Source organism: Octopus bimaculoides, chromosome 1 (assembly GCF_001194135.2).
Source record: "Octopus bimaculoides isolate UCB-OBI-ISO-001 chromosome 1, ASM119413v2, whole genome shotgun sequence".
Classification (NCBI taxonomy): domain Eukaryota; kingdom Metazoa; phylum Mollusca; class Cephalopoda; order Octopoda; family Octopodidae; genus Octopus; species Octopus bimaculoides.
In genome coordinates, this window is record NC_068981.1 from 135,202,172 (window position 1) to 135,217,143 (window position 14,972).

At 34.2% G+C, this 14,972-nt stretch overlaps 1 protein-coding gene across 5 annotated transcripts in view; it reads right to left on the minus strand.

Moving 5' to 3' along the window:
• Positions 1-14,722, minus strand: part of LOC106871491 (la-related protein 4) — a 60,239-nt gene extending 45,517 nt beyond the window's left edge. For 2 of the 5 annotated variants that reach the window (XM_052971005.1, XM_052970996.1), the window contains exons 1-2: positions 14,472-14,722; positions 6,229-6,326 (exon numbers count right to left, since the gene is read on the minus strand). In XM_052971005.1, coding sequence (XP_052826965.1) covers positions 6,229-6,285 — 57 coding nt within the window. In that variant the 5' untranslated portion in view covers positions 6,286-6,326; positions 14,472-14,722. Of the gene's footprint in view, positions 1-6,228; positions 6,327-10,371; positions 10,628-13,279; positions 13,384-14,471 lie in introns of those variants that run through there. The other 3 variants (XM_052971000.1, XM_052971001.1, XM_014917972.2) reach the window with 3 other exon arrangements.
• Between the last annotated feature and the right edge of the window lie 250 nt (positions 14,723-14,972).

Sequence of the window (14,972 nt, forward strand, 5' to 3'; positions counted from 1 at the left end):
CATCAATGAGGCAAGTGTGAGACTGATATCTAATTGTAAAAGACGTCAATTATATGCATTTGTCCACATATGTACACACATAAGGCACAGGTGTCTGTGGCCAAGAAGTTTGCTTCCTAACCTCATGCTTTCAGGTTCAGCCCCACTGTGATACCATAAGCAAATGTCTTTTTACTATAGCCCTGATCTGAACAAAGTCTTGAGTGGATTTGGTAGAAGAAAACTGAAAGAAGCCCATCATGTGTGTGTGTGTGTGCTTAAGTCTGTCTTGTCTTGACATGGTTTCTGCAAAAATATGTCTGGCCATGAGATACTGAATTATTTGAGAAACAGGTGAGAGTTGGCAACAGAAAGGGTATCCAATCATAAAAAATGTTTCAATAAACCCTGTTTAACCCATGCAATCATGACAAAGTGGACATTAAATTGATGACATCCTCCAACCTATTGAACAGTGAGCAGCACCAACATAGTAATGCAGCTGTCCAGATGCATAACTACATCTGGGCTATTAGTTATTTTGGTAAACTAGAAGCAGGGAAGGGTTAGCAATAGGAAAGGAAACAAGCTAACCATTAGTGTAATTAATTAGCTTCTTGTAACTCAATACCAACATTGCCATTTACCTCACACTAAACATTCTCCACACCTGCTGCAAGAGAGCTGCAAGATATGAGGACTACCAGATAAACTTGCACCTCACCCAACAAAGAGGTAACCCTGTAGCCATAGTGAAAGTAACCTGTCTAGTTTGTTGGGCAATCCATATAATACCAATAGTTTTCTAACTGGGAATTGCTCTAACTAGAGAAATGAGGACTCCACAAATACTTCCATGAGACAACAAATACAGGAAACAATATAGGGAATGCATTTGTAGTGACATGAAATGCATGTATAAAGTGGTGATGGTAGGATAGGCCAATAAATTCAAACCAAAATCGTAACTACATCTGGACTGTTTGTTGTTTTGATAGACTAGAAACAGGAAGGGCATCCAACCATAAAAAATGGATGATACACATACACAAATTATGTGTATGTGGTTAATAAGTTTACTTCCCAATTACATGCTTGCTTGTTCCATCTCAATGCATAACACAAACACCAACCATCTAAATTGGAAGACATTTTAACAAGCTAAAATTATATATACTAATCTACATAGTATCAAAGCTTGATATATATATATATATATATATATATATATATATATATATATACATTTATTCACACACGCATGTATATATGGACATACAATATGCACAAATATATATTTGTGTGTATATATACACACACAAACATCCAAATCTTTTATCTTTTACTCATTTCTGTCAATAGACTGCGGCCATGCAAAGGCATTTGCCTTGAATAATTTTTTAATCAATCAATCCCAGCACTTTTTATTTTAAAGCCTGGTACCGAATTCTGTCAGCCTCTTTTGTCAAACCACTAAGTTACAAGGACTTAAAAATGCCAACACTGGTTGTACAGTGGTGGAGTGGGACAAACAAAGACATATATCATCATCATTGTTTAACATCTGCCTTCCATGCATGCATAGGTAGGATGGTTCACAGGAGCCAACCAGGTAGAAGACAATCCCAGGCTACTGTATCTCTTTTGGCAGGGTCTTTACGGCTGAATGTCCTAACACTGACCATTCCGCAGAGTGGACTGTTTTTTATGTGGCACTAGCACAGGCAAGGTCAGTTTTGGCTGGAAACCCTTCCAAATGCCAACCACTTTAGATCAGAGCATAGATGTGATTGTAGATTAAAGAGAGAGATAAATGGTCGCAATTGCTATGGCATGCCCTCAAAATACAAAGGTCATAATATATGCAGTCAAGTATTGCCAAGAAGGTGCGAGTAAGGAGTGGGAACTGCCGTGACTGGCAAAAACCTGGGTATAAAGCAGTAATACAGTGAGCAGGGCAGAGGAAGACAAATATAGATAAGACGAGCTTCTTTCAGTTTCTGCCTATCAAATCCACTCTCAACACTTTAGTCAGCTCAAGGTTATAGTTGAAGACGAGGTCCTTAAAATCCTACTTAACACTTTTAGTACTGGTACCATGAGAGAATGTGTCCCATACACCCTAGAGTGAGATATAGGAAAAGCATCCAGATGTAGAAACAAAACCAAAATGACACACATGAGCACCAGTCTAAAGGAGTAGAAGCACCAAAAAAAAAAGACATACTGTGATGACCATGTATGTACAGAAAATGGACAAAATATTTATGTAATGTTCATATATGCATGATCATGTGTGTATGTGTATATGTATGTATGTATATATATATATATATATATATATATATATATATATATATATATATATATACATACATACACAGATGCTTTAAGTTGCATAGTAATACACACACATACAGCCAACCAACCAATCATAGCCCTCTCTCACAAGCACGTAGCATGAACCATGCTTATGTTAACTGCTTTAGCTGTCTGTCTAGTCACAAGCAGACATCCTATCAGCCCTGCCACTATTCAACTAAGTGGAACATCTAGGTGAAAGCTTCTCACTGGTTACTACATTCTGTATAGCCAGGTAGGCACTGCTGTGAAAATTAGTCATAAATGGTTTCTCAGAGCTATGCATGGTAGTGAAGTGATGCTGTAAGCAACAAATTTAATGACAAATTCAACAATGGAGGTAGGTGTTCATCAGGATTCAGTTGTTAGATCTCTCCTGTTAATAACAATTCTTCAGGCCAAGTCAGAGAAGCTGACCACCACAGGTCCATTTAACTCCAGTATCCTGATGACATAAGTTCTGTCACTGAATTTGAAATGATATTGGAAATGTGGAAGCAAGAGCCTCATAGAAAACCTTAACAAAGGTGAAAATATTGGCAAGAAAAACAAGACTACTTTCCAGCATGAATGTACATAAAAGTATGAACTTTATATCAAATGTAAATTTTGAAATTTTAGTTTACAGGAGAAATTTAGCCTTACTTCATAAAACTGATAGAAATCTAAGAGAACTAGCAAACTCATTTTTGAAGATTATAGATAAACCTACCTCCCATACTGACATATATCCTATCCCAATTAGTTCATTAGTGTAATAATTAGCTTGGTAAACACCTGTCCTCTTACTCTGTAACTCAAAATTAATGTCTCGTTCTGCCTTATACCATAGGATCAGCCTCATACTAAGCACACCTGCAAGAGAGCTTCAAGATATGAGGGTTACCTGATAAACCTGCACCTCCCTCAACAGAAGGGTGACCCTGTAGCCATAGTGAAAGCACCTTGTTTAGTTAGTTGGGCAATCCAAACAAGCCCAATAGTTTACTAACTGGGAATTGCTGTAACTAGAGAGATGAGGACTCCACAAACCTTTCCATGAGAGAACAAATGCAGGGAAATATAAGGACTGCCTTTTCAGTGACATGAAATGCATCAGTCTAAAGTGGTGATAGAATAGACCTATAAATTCATGTCAAAATCACAAGTCACAAATACAATGAAAGAATTCTAATTGCATTAAAAGGGCTGATGCAAAAGTTAGTGTTGCACATGGTAACAGTAGAAACATCAGGCTGTATGTGAGAATACCTTGATAGTACACAAACAATTGTATCAACTCTTTTCTTTTACAAGTAGGAAACAGACATCAGCCGACATGCCACTGAAAAATCACTTCCCTTCAGGTCTGAAATTTCAGGGCTACCAGCAACAATGGTGGTCTGATGTTAGATAGATATGGACAGTGAAGAAAAGATATAATTGTGTTGATATTTGTGTGCTGTGTACACAACTGAAGAGATGCTTGGCCAGATTCCTCATAGGCAAGCCACCTGATCATATAATCAAGTGAAGTCTGAAGACAAATTTCCTTGATATTCATTAGGAAACAAGGACAGATGATTAGTATTGCACATGGTAACAGTACAACCAACTGGCTATGTATGAGAATACCTCAACAGTCAGCAAACATCCTTTGTGAAGGACGTACTAGTTAACATGACTAGCATAACCTCAGAGCTAAACAGACCTTGAAAATCAAGACAATCTGAAAGAGGAAGGTGTATAAGCTAAAGAAATCTTTCATAGATGGACATCTGGTATACATAGCACACAGCGTAGCTAAAGGAGAAAGATTGACCAATGCTCTGCAACAAAGTGTCCCTGACTACAAAGCAGTGTGTCAGGAAATTGCGGAGAATTGTATGAAATGATAATGTGGCACTTACCCTTATGTTAAAGGGCTTGGAAATATTTTAAGAGATTGCTGAACAAGAATGCATGGAAGGGAGATGGACTATACATGTAGATTCAAGTGAGATACCAGTTAATGAAGCTGACAGCTATTTAGCTGAAAGTATGAAAGAAATGATGGCAAGGAAAGCAGCTGGACCATCAGAAATATTAGTCACAATTATCTTGCCAAATAAGATGTGCTAATCAGTCACATAGTGAAGCAGGTAGTGGTGAGGTATCATACCAAATGACTGGCATAGATTACAAACTGCTAGATACTCTACAAGAAACAAGATGGACAGAAGGAATTATAAATATGATTGATTAGAAAGAGAGTGTAGATGAGAAACAGTTCAAGAGACAAAAGTTCAGGGAGCTTTGCTGGCAACAAAAGGATCTTAGCATACAAAAGAAAACTGTAAATATGGACAATTGGTTAAGTGTTCCAAAATGAAAGGAACCAGCCCAAAAGGAAAACCAAAGTAGATATGGTTAAAGATAATCTCCAGAAACTGAACCATACAGGGGTGATGACAACAAACCTAACAAGTAGCGAGATGCTGTATGGAGAAAAGACTACCCAACAAACGTGAGCATTGTGGGAGAGTATTTAAAACAGTTAATGTGGTAGCCATTACAGATGCTGTAACAACAGTTGGCATATGTAACACATTAATGATTAACTTTCCACATCCTAGAAAGTCTCCAAATATATTTTTTAACTAGAAGCCCAACCATGGACAATCAGACTGCTGCAAGAAAATTATAAATTAAAATTTAACTTTATTTTTCTTTTTGTGTACACTACACCTCCACATAATATAATATTCTTTATTCCATGCTAACAAGGAAGTGAAAGCCTACATATCCAGATAGAGACTAATTGTGAAGAACAGTTGAAGCTCAATTAGTGTTATACCTCTTTTCAACCATGTAAGTCATGTCTGACTGTTACTTTTGAGTTATTCAGCCAATCAAATGTGATGTGCATGAAGCTTGTTGAATTAATTCACATATGAATAGCTGATACGAGAAAGGACAACCCAAGTATAAAACAGACAATTCATGAAAATACAAAGCCTAAAAAAAAAACAAAGAAAACTCCATTATATTGCCAAGCATTGTGGTAATACTTTAGACCCATTTATAACACATTTCACGTGTAAGAAAAAGTTGGGTTATTTATAATAAAAAATGTTACGCATGCTGTATAACAGATGTATAGCTGCTTCACAACCAAACAAATAGATTCAATCCCATAGCAAGGCACTTCGATCAAGTGTCTTCCACCACAGATTTGGTTCAACTAAAGCCTTGCAAAAGAAATTTGGTACACAATCTATGTGGAAACCTGTTCTGGTAACCATTTATATTCTTGAGTAGTAGACTTAATGTTATCAATCTAATATCACCATTTGGTACTTGGGTGCCTTTAGCAAGGTTCATCACTCTCATAAGCATTTGGGCTAGCTCTCAAATCAGAGACAAAGTACTTTGAGGGAGCTGTCCTTCCTTTATATGCAATGAAATGTTAAACATTGGTATTTAAGACTCATTCATAAATGAGTCCTGTTAATTCTCCCCTGAAACCCTCCTAATTACAGCTGAAGCTTGTTAACACCAAGTATTAACTGTATCCATCAGTTATAACATTTTGACATCAGAATGAAAAGAATGATTTTGGAGTTTTCAGTTAACCAGTAGGTTAAACAATAGCATATTTGAATCCACTGTACATTAAAAATTTTAATATTTTTTAATAAAATTTAATATTTTCAACACAGAAAACTCAGATGACCCTCAATTTTCCCAAGCAATTTTGACAGTCTTCCATGTCAATAAAAACAAGTATCAGTCACAGAAGGCTTGATTAAAATATAATCAATGTAGTCATGTTAGAATACCACCCTTCAAGGTGGTCCACTAGCATGACTACAGTTCAATAATGAAAACCAATAAAGGAGTACATGAATTGAAAGAATTTCAACTTACCGAAGATGGTGCAAGTTGCAGCTCAGCTCCACCACTATTTCCTCGGTCAGACGTCATCAGGCCAGCTGAGCCACAGGCTCCGGCACTGTCAGAACCAACTATCAATAAAAAGAAAAACAACTTATAGTATACCCTAATTAAGTTTTCTAACCCTAAAACTGTATTTCAAAGAAAAAAATTACTAATACATGTTAGAGGGCAGGGTTTTAAAACATTTTAGAATCAATCACAACATTTGAGTTTGTGTAAAAAGTAAATATTTCTTAGTTTTACATTTTGTACAAAAAGTTGATTAATGTTCCCTAAAATTAACTATTTTGGCACCTCTACCAGCATTGATAATGTATCTAAAATACACATTGCTGACATACTGCATTACAAATATGAACCTAGTCAGTCTGTTAGGAAGACTTTAATACTTTATAAACTTGCTGCACTACCAATAGAATATATATTAAGCAAACATCACACTTCCCTGCGGAGTTTGAATGCCTTTGCCATGATTTCTCCCATTGACAATTATAGAAAGAATAAACAAAAATAATGAAAATAATTATTTGTAAAGCATTTTCCCATCCTAACTTCATGTTAAAAACTAATCAAACTATGTGGTAAAGACAATAGATTTGTCAATGAAAGACATACCATACTTGGCTTCTACATACATTAAACTTAGTTTTATTCATTACCACTATACATTATACACCAAAAGTGAAGATTGTTTACTGTATGTTATTATATATACTGATAATTACCAGTTTAGCAATGCAAAGATACAATGGGAACTGATAAGATGATAGATTGCTTCACTGATAAAGTTACCTAAATTTATCCAAGTATTGTTTATAAGTATATGACAATGTTAGAACTAACATATAAGATTTTGAAATGTATTTTTACAGCCATCATTATCATCATTTAACATTCGTTTTTCCATGCAGGAATGAACTGGACAGTTCAATAGGATCTGGCAAACCATACAACAGCACCAAACTGTCTGCTTTAGCATAGTTTCTACAACTGGATGCCCTTCCTAATGCCAACCACTTTCCTGGGTATAATTTATGTGACACTAGCATTAGTGAGGTCGCTAATACAAAAAAGAAATTCATTACACAGATTGGAAACAGTTTTGCCCACAATTCCTAAAACTGTGGGCAACAAGCTAAACTTAGATTTCTGTACCTTTGAATTTTTGAAAATTTTAAGCCCAATGTAACCACAAATAATTGAAACTAATTGTGGTCATGATTTTAAATCAAAAATGCATTTAAACCAGCCATAATATTCCAACTGTTTTATTTTGAAACCAGCCCGATCCTACCTATCACATCATCAAAATCTTGAAGCTACAAGATAATGCATGATTAATTCAAAACAATGTGACAATATAAGAATGACATTTGACAGAGTAATCTGAATGCTAAAGGGTTAAGCATTGTCATAAACAGGATATTTTGGTTTCTTGATTGTTCTAGTATCAATTCTTATGCATACTTACATGCAAAATGCTAAAAGTTCAAAGAAAAATTAAGGATGGAATTCAGATGCTGACAAAAGTTTTGTGAATTTAGATTGGTTTTGACATTTTTGTCTAACACTTTCAGATTCACCACAAATCTATTAACGCATGCAGAGTTGAAATCATCAGAACTGGCATTAAATGCAATAGAATAGGATCATGATGTTTCAGGTAGTTGTCATGTGTTTGTTCTCAGCCCAAGTTGTTCACTTATATTAAAAAAAAAAAAAAAATCAATCATGTTATTAAACGAAGTCTGAAGATAAGAATTAAAGACACTGAATGTGCAACAAAAATTGCCTTGCACAATAAATTTTAGTTGGGTTTACATTTTAAACAATAACAACTTGTTTTGTGTAACTAGCTAGGTTAGAAAATTCCAATCATTCAAAGACCAATGGATATATTATTTGAACTGGAAATCAGTACAAGACTTGTTTTGATAACCTTCATCTAGCCTACAATTATCTACTAGTGATAACATAAAACAAAATCAAATAAACAGCATAATAAATGTTTCCGAAAGCATGGTCAAGCCAGTGAAACACCATTTTTAACAGTGGTTTTGCAATGCATCAATATCCAACCAAGGAGTTAAACAAGCAATATTTTTTATGGTCTAACAGGAGAAGGAGGGGGAAAAACATGAGCTTACTGGAGGTAATTTCATGGAACAAAGTGGAACCAGAGATCATGTCTGAACAAAAATATCAAGGATACAGTTACTAATAAAGATTACACTACCACAACAAAGTACATATTTGCAAAAAGATCTAAAATTACTGATATTATTATTGTGCAAAGAACAAGCTTGAGACAAGCTGAAAAGTTATCAGAAAAATTTATCGCACAGCCAAATAGAATTTCTTAGAGAAGTTATATCAGGTCTATGTCCCCAGCAGTAAACATTTGTGATAAGCTATTCTGAATTATATACGAGCCAAAAATCATGAATTAACTGAATGAAACTAAGAATTTATAATGACTACAAAACAAGTTCATTTGTCAGCTCTGATCAGGAAGGCCATTAAAAACAAACATCTAATTAAAGTACAAAATATACTGCTACTGGACCAGTGTGTTGTATCCAGATTTATTTACTCAGCTTTGCTATAACTATTCTATCATGTTCGAGAACTCAAGAATTGTGATTCTGAACACCCGAGATATTAAATTTGTTCCTTCATTAGCTAACACAAAACAAGTTTCATATTCATGGTTTAAATCAAACATATGCAAAAATCAAGATCTAAAGGCTGTGATCCTATAAATCAATCAAGTACAAGTAATCCCTATTCTAGTCTTTTACTTGACACAGCTAATAGTTTACAGATGAGATCACAACTTGTAAAATACTGTTGGCTAATGCCAGTGAAGCTTCTTTCAACATTAACTTTGGCTGTACTTGTACTAACATGATAGTGACATTTTTTTAAGGTAACAACCAAACAGGAGAGGTTACACAAGTTGCAAAGATAACACATTGGAGGAAACTCCAAATAAGAACTGATAATGTATTAACAGATTAAAATGCACCCAGTTTACATTGTAAAAATGTTTGGTGAGGACATCCACCTTTAAAAACTGGCACACAACTGGTAAAATCTGTCCAACCTACACCAGCATAAAAAAAAATACACACAGAAATGAACCATTTCATGAAAGTAGTCAAAACTGTGTATAGATTTAGTTTAGAAAAAACCCTATGTGATTAACAATAGAATTGAAGAACATCTGGCCATTATTTCATTCTAAGACTATGAGTGACACAAAGAAATCCCGTCTTGCATCCATTTATTGCATCTGCTAAAAAATACTAATCTAGAGTTTTCATTCTCTTGCCACCATGTTTTGGTCAATCAGTTTGTTTACTTTCTACCTACAACTTCCCTGCACTCCATCCACCCTTAAGCATCTTTCCTGTGAAACACTACTCTAGATCAATGGAAAAAGTGGTTATTCAACCTGCAACAATGAGCAGCCAAATTATCCCTCAAACCATACCCTACTATTTAAAAAGAATGGAAAGGAGATATAGGATAACAAACACAGTCCTAGACACACTGTTTGAAGAAGGAAAAAAGACATGACTGGAATGTCTAATTAGGGCTGGAGCTGAAACTAAACAATCAGTCCTAACCCCACTTTAGACATGGTTCAATCCTACCTTCCTGGATCTCAGTCAATCATTAAGCTGCAATACAAGAATTACAACTACAGAACCTTAACTTAGATTAATCTAACACCCTACTTTAGACAAGCTATGAATGTTGATGCAGGTTTTCAGATTATTTTTTTCTTTTATTCATGAGACAAATTACTCTATCAATTCATATTTTATAACACTGTAAAATGCTTTTCAAAATAATTTATATTTTCAAACGTTATGGTTAAAAGTAATTAACCTTACTGATTTACAAAGTTATCAAAAGGCATCAATGACTTCAATTTGTTTGATCTGATGGCCTATTTCCTCTTTTATAAGTACAAAGCTTCCATCTATTCCAATTATGATTTACATAGTCATCCAGTTTCTCTATTTGCCAGATTAGCAAATTAATCTTATAACCAGCATTGGATCCCTGTTTGAGAGCATCAACCATAAAAGATTTGTTCATTACCATTCCAGATTTGTCAGAATTCTCTGGGTATCACTACGACCATCAATTAACGTCAGTTTTCCATGCTGGCATGAGTTGGACGATTTGACAGGAGCTGGCGAGCCATAGGACTACATCAAGCTCCACTGTCAGCTTTGACAGAATTTTTATGGCCTGATGCCCTTCCTAATGCCAAGTGAAGCTGAAGACTTTTCCAGAACAGTACATACTAATGATAATGTTTATTTTCAGATCTCTGTGCATGGAATGAGGGAAACTATAAATTATAAAAAGATTTTACTTATTTTAGTTGTACATCGTAAAACAAACATTTACAAATCAAGAGCCAAAAATTCCATACACTCCAGAAACATGTTTAACATAAGCTTCAAATTGTTTACAAGTCAGTTAAAATAGGAATGTAGTTTTGATATATAATAAATTTAGAATATAGGAAATGGGTAAAGTATTTCATAAACTTCTTTAAAATAGCATCCGATTTTAAAATTTCAAATAATTTATTGCATGCTATCAGAATTACGAAAGTAAAATTTGGGACAGACAGATCAATTCGAAAAACATTCTAGAGTTTACTTGAAAACCGATTACCTAAGAATATTTTCCAATCTTGAATGAATACTTAATGATTTTCCTTCTAGAGTATAAAGTTTAGATCTTTCTTAAGAAAATAGAGTTTTAAACATATCTAAACTAAGTCAATGAATTTCCTAAATACCAGTTAGCCACTACCAAGAAAGTATTTTACATTTAAGAATCCTAATAGCTCAAACGATATCAACTCCCGATCATACGTTTAAACCGATCGACCATGATGTCATTCACTCCGTAAGACATCATTTACACAAGCTCGTAATTTTAATTGAAAATAGGGACCAATACTATTGGTTAATCTGCAAGGCGTTCGCCTAAAAAATGCAGGCCTCTAACTTTGCAGACACATACAACCCATCAATAGAATAAAATAATACAAACCAGTTACTATTTTTAAAAAATTTAGACTCAGATATTTATAAACCAAAAGACAGTTCATTCATACTAATTTAGTTACATCATGTTATCCCTTTTTCCTAACATTTTTTAAAAAATTGATTTATTCGACAAACATTTTATAACAAGGAATCATTATACAATTAAAGATTTTTCTTTCAGTTTAAAGATAATAGCTAAACTTTATCCTTTTTTTAATTTATTTCTAGGGGAGATAATTTGAAAGTATGTTTCGAACTACTACAACAAAGCATCGGACAATATTAATAAATGTACTAAATTAACAACTATTCTAGAAAAGAAACATAACAGTCTAATATCATTCGTATATTTTATAAATACCCCAATAAAATAACTGATTTATCAAATAGTCATGCCCTGTCAAATAAGAAGCATAAAGATATTCAACTCCACACGTGTAGTAAAACAACCAACGTTAGAGCCTCTTTTATATGGTCACTCAATCTACTAGAAACAACAGCCAAATTTCATTCGTACTGAAAATGGAGGGATATATTGGATAACGTTATCCTAGATATGCAATGCCCCAGAGATAGACGGAATGATAACGAAGATTTTGATAATGTTCCACATTAGTCAAGATGACCTGGGGCTGAACAACCAGTGTAAAATATAACTGACACAAAGCAATTTTGTTTCACCAAGTCAAATATTTTACAACTTCTTAATCTGTCGTGTAATGAACTAAGATTGTAATGTTCAACACTGAAAATTTACGTAAACAGTAGTCATTAGGAACAATGAGTCATTCGCCTGTAAAATATAAATGAAAACAGTATGGATGCCTAAGGTATGGAAGCTTAGTGGTTACATGAAGAAGCACACTGATTTAATACAATATCGTAGGTTGTTACTTTCAAAATATGCGGAAGGAGATTTATAAATTTATAAAGAATTCACAACAAATGATTGAAATGAAACTAAATTAATTCCTGAAAAAATCTGTCGTACAACAATATGGCTACTAAACAATACTGCACAATGTTTTAACTTGATACGCAAACTGATTTTAACAATCACGAGAAATGAACTTGTACTTGACAAATTAAACTGTTGTTTCTGATCGCCTCTTAACTAATTAAAGATGCTTAACATTTAGTTCTAGAGAAATCTCAGCTGTTAAAAGCTACGCTGAGACGACATTTGGTAATGATGGTGGCAGTTGTAATAACGTAGGTCGGAAACATACTGTGTCTATTGACCAGCATATATACTAATTAGTAACGTATAATTAAGAATCTAAATAGCACATTTTTCAAGCTGGAAATTTACTAACAGTAAAACATTTCCAGATAATTTATCCCTCTGTCACTCTTTTTATATTTGCAGAATTAGGTGGTGTTAAGATCATGCGTGTTCCTATGTGTATGTACGTACAATATGGTTGAAAAGTGGAGGATCATTTAAAGAAATGTAGGGAGAAGAAAATATTGCTCCAAGTTTCGTCGGCCATAATTAAAAGTGAAAATATAGAGAAACATTCGGCAAGAGGAACGTTACATTACAAAAGATTTAACAGAGTAGGTAGTTACATTGTGTGGTATGTATACACTAATTTCGTGATTCCCGGAGCATAAGGACCGAGAAGTTCACGGTGATAATGCATGTATGTTTATAGAGCAATATTCTGCGCTAAAATCATCATAGTACGAACATTTGGATATAATAAATAAATTATGAAGAATAAAACGAAAAGAAAATTCGAGTTATTTTATGAAAGAAGATCAAATATCCAACTCGAGGCTGATGCTGCAATTATGAAAGATGTCTGGGCTTGCTTGAGTAATAAGTGTGATTATCAAGTGTGCTACCATAGTAAATACAAATAAAAACAATAATTAACTTTACTAAGATGAAATGAGAGAAAGCACAAGCCTGCATATAAGTTAGTTTTACTTACGTGCGTTCGAAGAGGTAAAGAGAGGTTTGCAAAAGGAAAAAAGCACGACGTTGTCGGCTGAAACGGTCAGAAGTAGAGGGAGGAGAGAAGATATGTAGTGGGAGGTTGAGCAAATAAGGTAGTAGTAACTGAGAGGAACTGACCTCCCCTTCCTCCCACTCGCGCCGGGAAGGAAGCCGCCATCTTGATCAGCTACTACTACTACAGCTTTAACTAAACCGACACTTTTTAGTGCTACAGATTAATGTGCCTTAAAACTTCAATTTCAACATTGATGAGGTTTTTATTTTAAGAGAAAGCCTTTATAAACATCGTAATAATAAAGTAAGGTGCTGTTATGAAAATGTACCGATAAATACGCAACTAAATTAGGCTTCCATCATTATGCAGATTTACATTTATTTTAACAGGACTTTTTTAAGAGGGGGGAGATTGATGATGTAAAAATATCTTTTATTTGTACTTTAACAAAATATGAATGAAAATTATTATTATTATGAATATGATTTCGGTAAAATTATCTCGATATCAATAAACATAACGGCAATTGTTAATGCATATTTCTACAGTGAACCATGTGCCGGTTAAACAGGACTACACTGTCTCTTGTTAAAAAAATTGTACTCACTCACATATACTGCATATAATTTCAGCGTTAAGATGACCAACATACAAGGACTATATATATATATTTTATAGCAACAAGGGAAAATGAAAATATAAATTTACAGTTCAAAGAAAACAGTCGTATTTTAATTTAGATGCGATTCTAAGCATAGGTTATAAAATATATATATAAAAAATATTTTCTGAGAGGAATAATTCGGTGTGCAACGGAAAACACAAGAAGGTAGTATTTCGTTGAGGGTATTTTTGGCATGCTACAAGAAAAAAAAAAAGAATCCCCCTTACCTAAAAAAAAAAGGGCTTAAAACAAGGGTGGACATGCGAACTTACACGTGACAGTGCTCCCCAATATCAAGAACAAGGCGTAAGTCATTTCAGAACAATGTTAACGAACATTAATGTAGATATAACAGGAATAGAAATTTTAATGCACGGATGATCTGTTTAGGTACATATTGATACAGATATTCAATTTGCTGATTATAATTGTATTTATAACTGATCCCTCAGATCTCAAATCGCTCTGCCATAACCACACTTGGAACTAAGAAGCTTAAACACTTACCGATACGAAGATTTTTTTTCGCCTTTTTTCCCAAAGCAGGAGCTAAAAGAATAATTTGAAGGCCAGCAATTAATTCTTAGGTCAGGTTAAACAACGCGTGCTTCGCGAAATTTTTTTAAGGAAGCACCTTCAGGCGAAATAAAGGACTTCTAAATCCAGGTTCTGTGTAACCTTGAATCTCTGTCGTCACATGTGATATGCACGTCTAGTTCAGTAACTAAGGGGCCATCACCAGTCTTCAATGTTATTTTCATATCTCTAACAAACAAGAGTAGAAACCACGTCAGATTTAATAATTTATTTCCAAAATAATTTAAGGATGTTAATTTTCATTTTAATTATTTTTAATTGTGAGCATATTTTTAAGGGACTTTTTTTCTTTCTAATAAATAGGTAAAGTTATAGTTATTTTGTGCGGAGTTGTTGTTCAAGTGACGCATAACGCCCCGGGACTCCCTGCCAAGGTAGGGGTAACTCCCGAGCTTTTCGGTGCTATAGCAA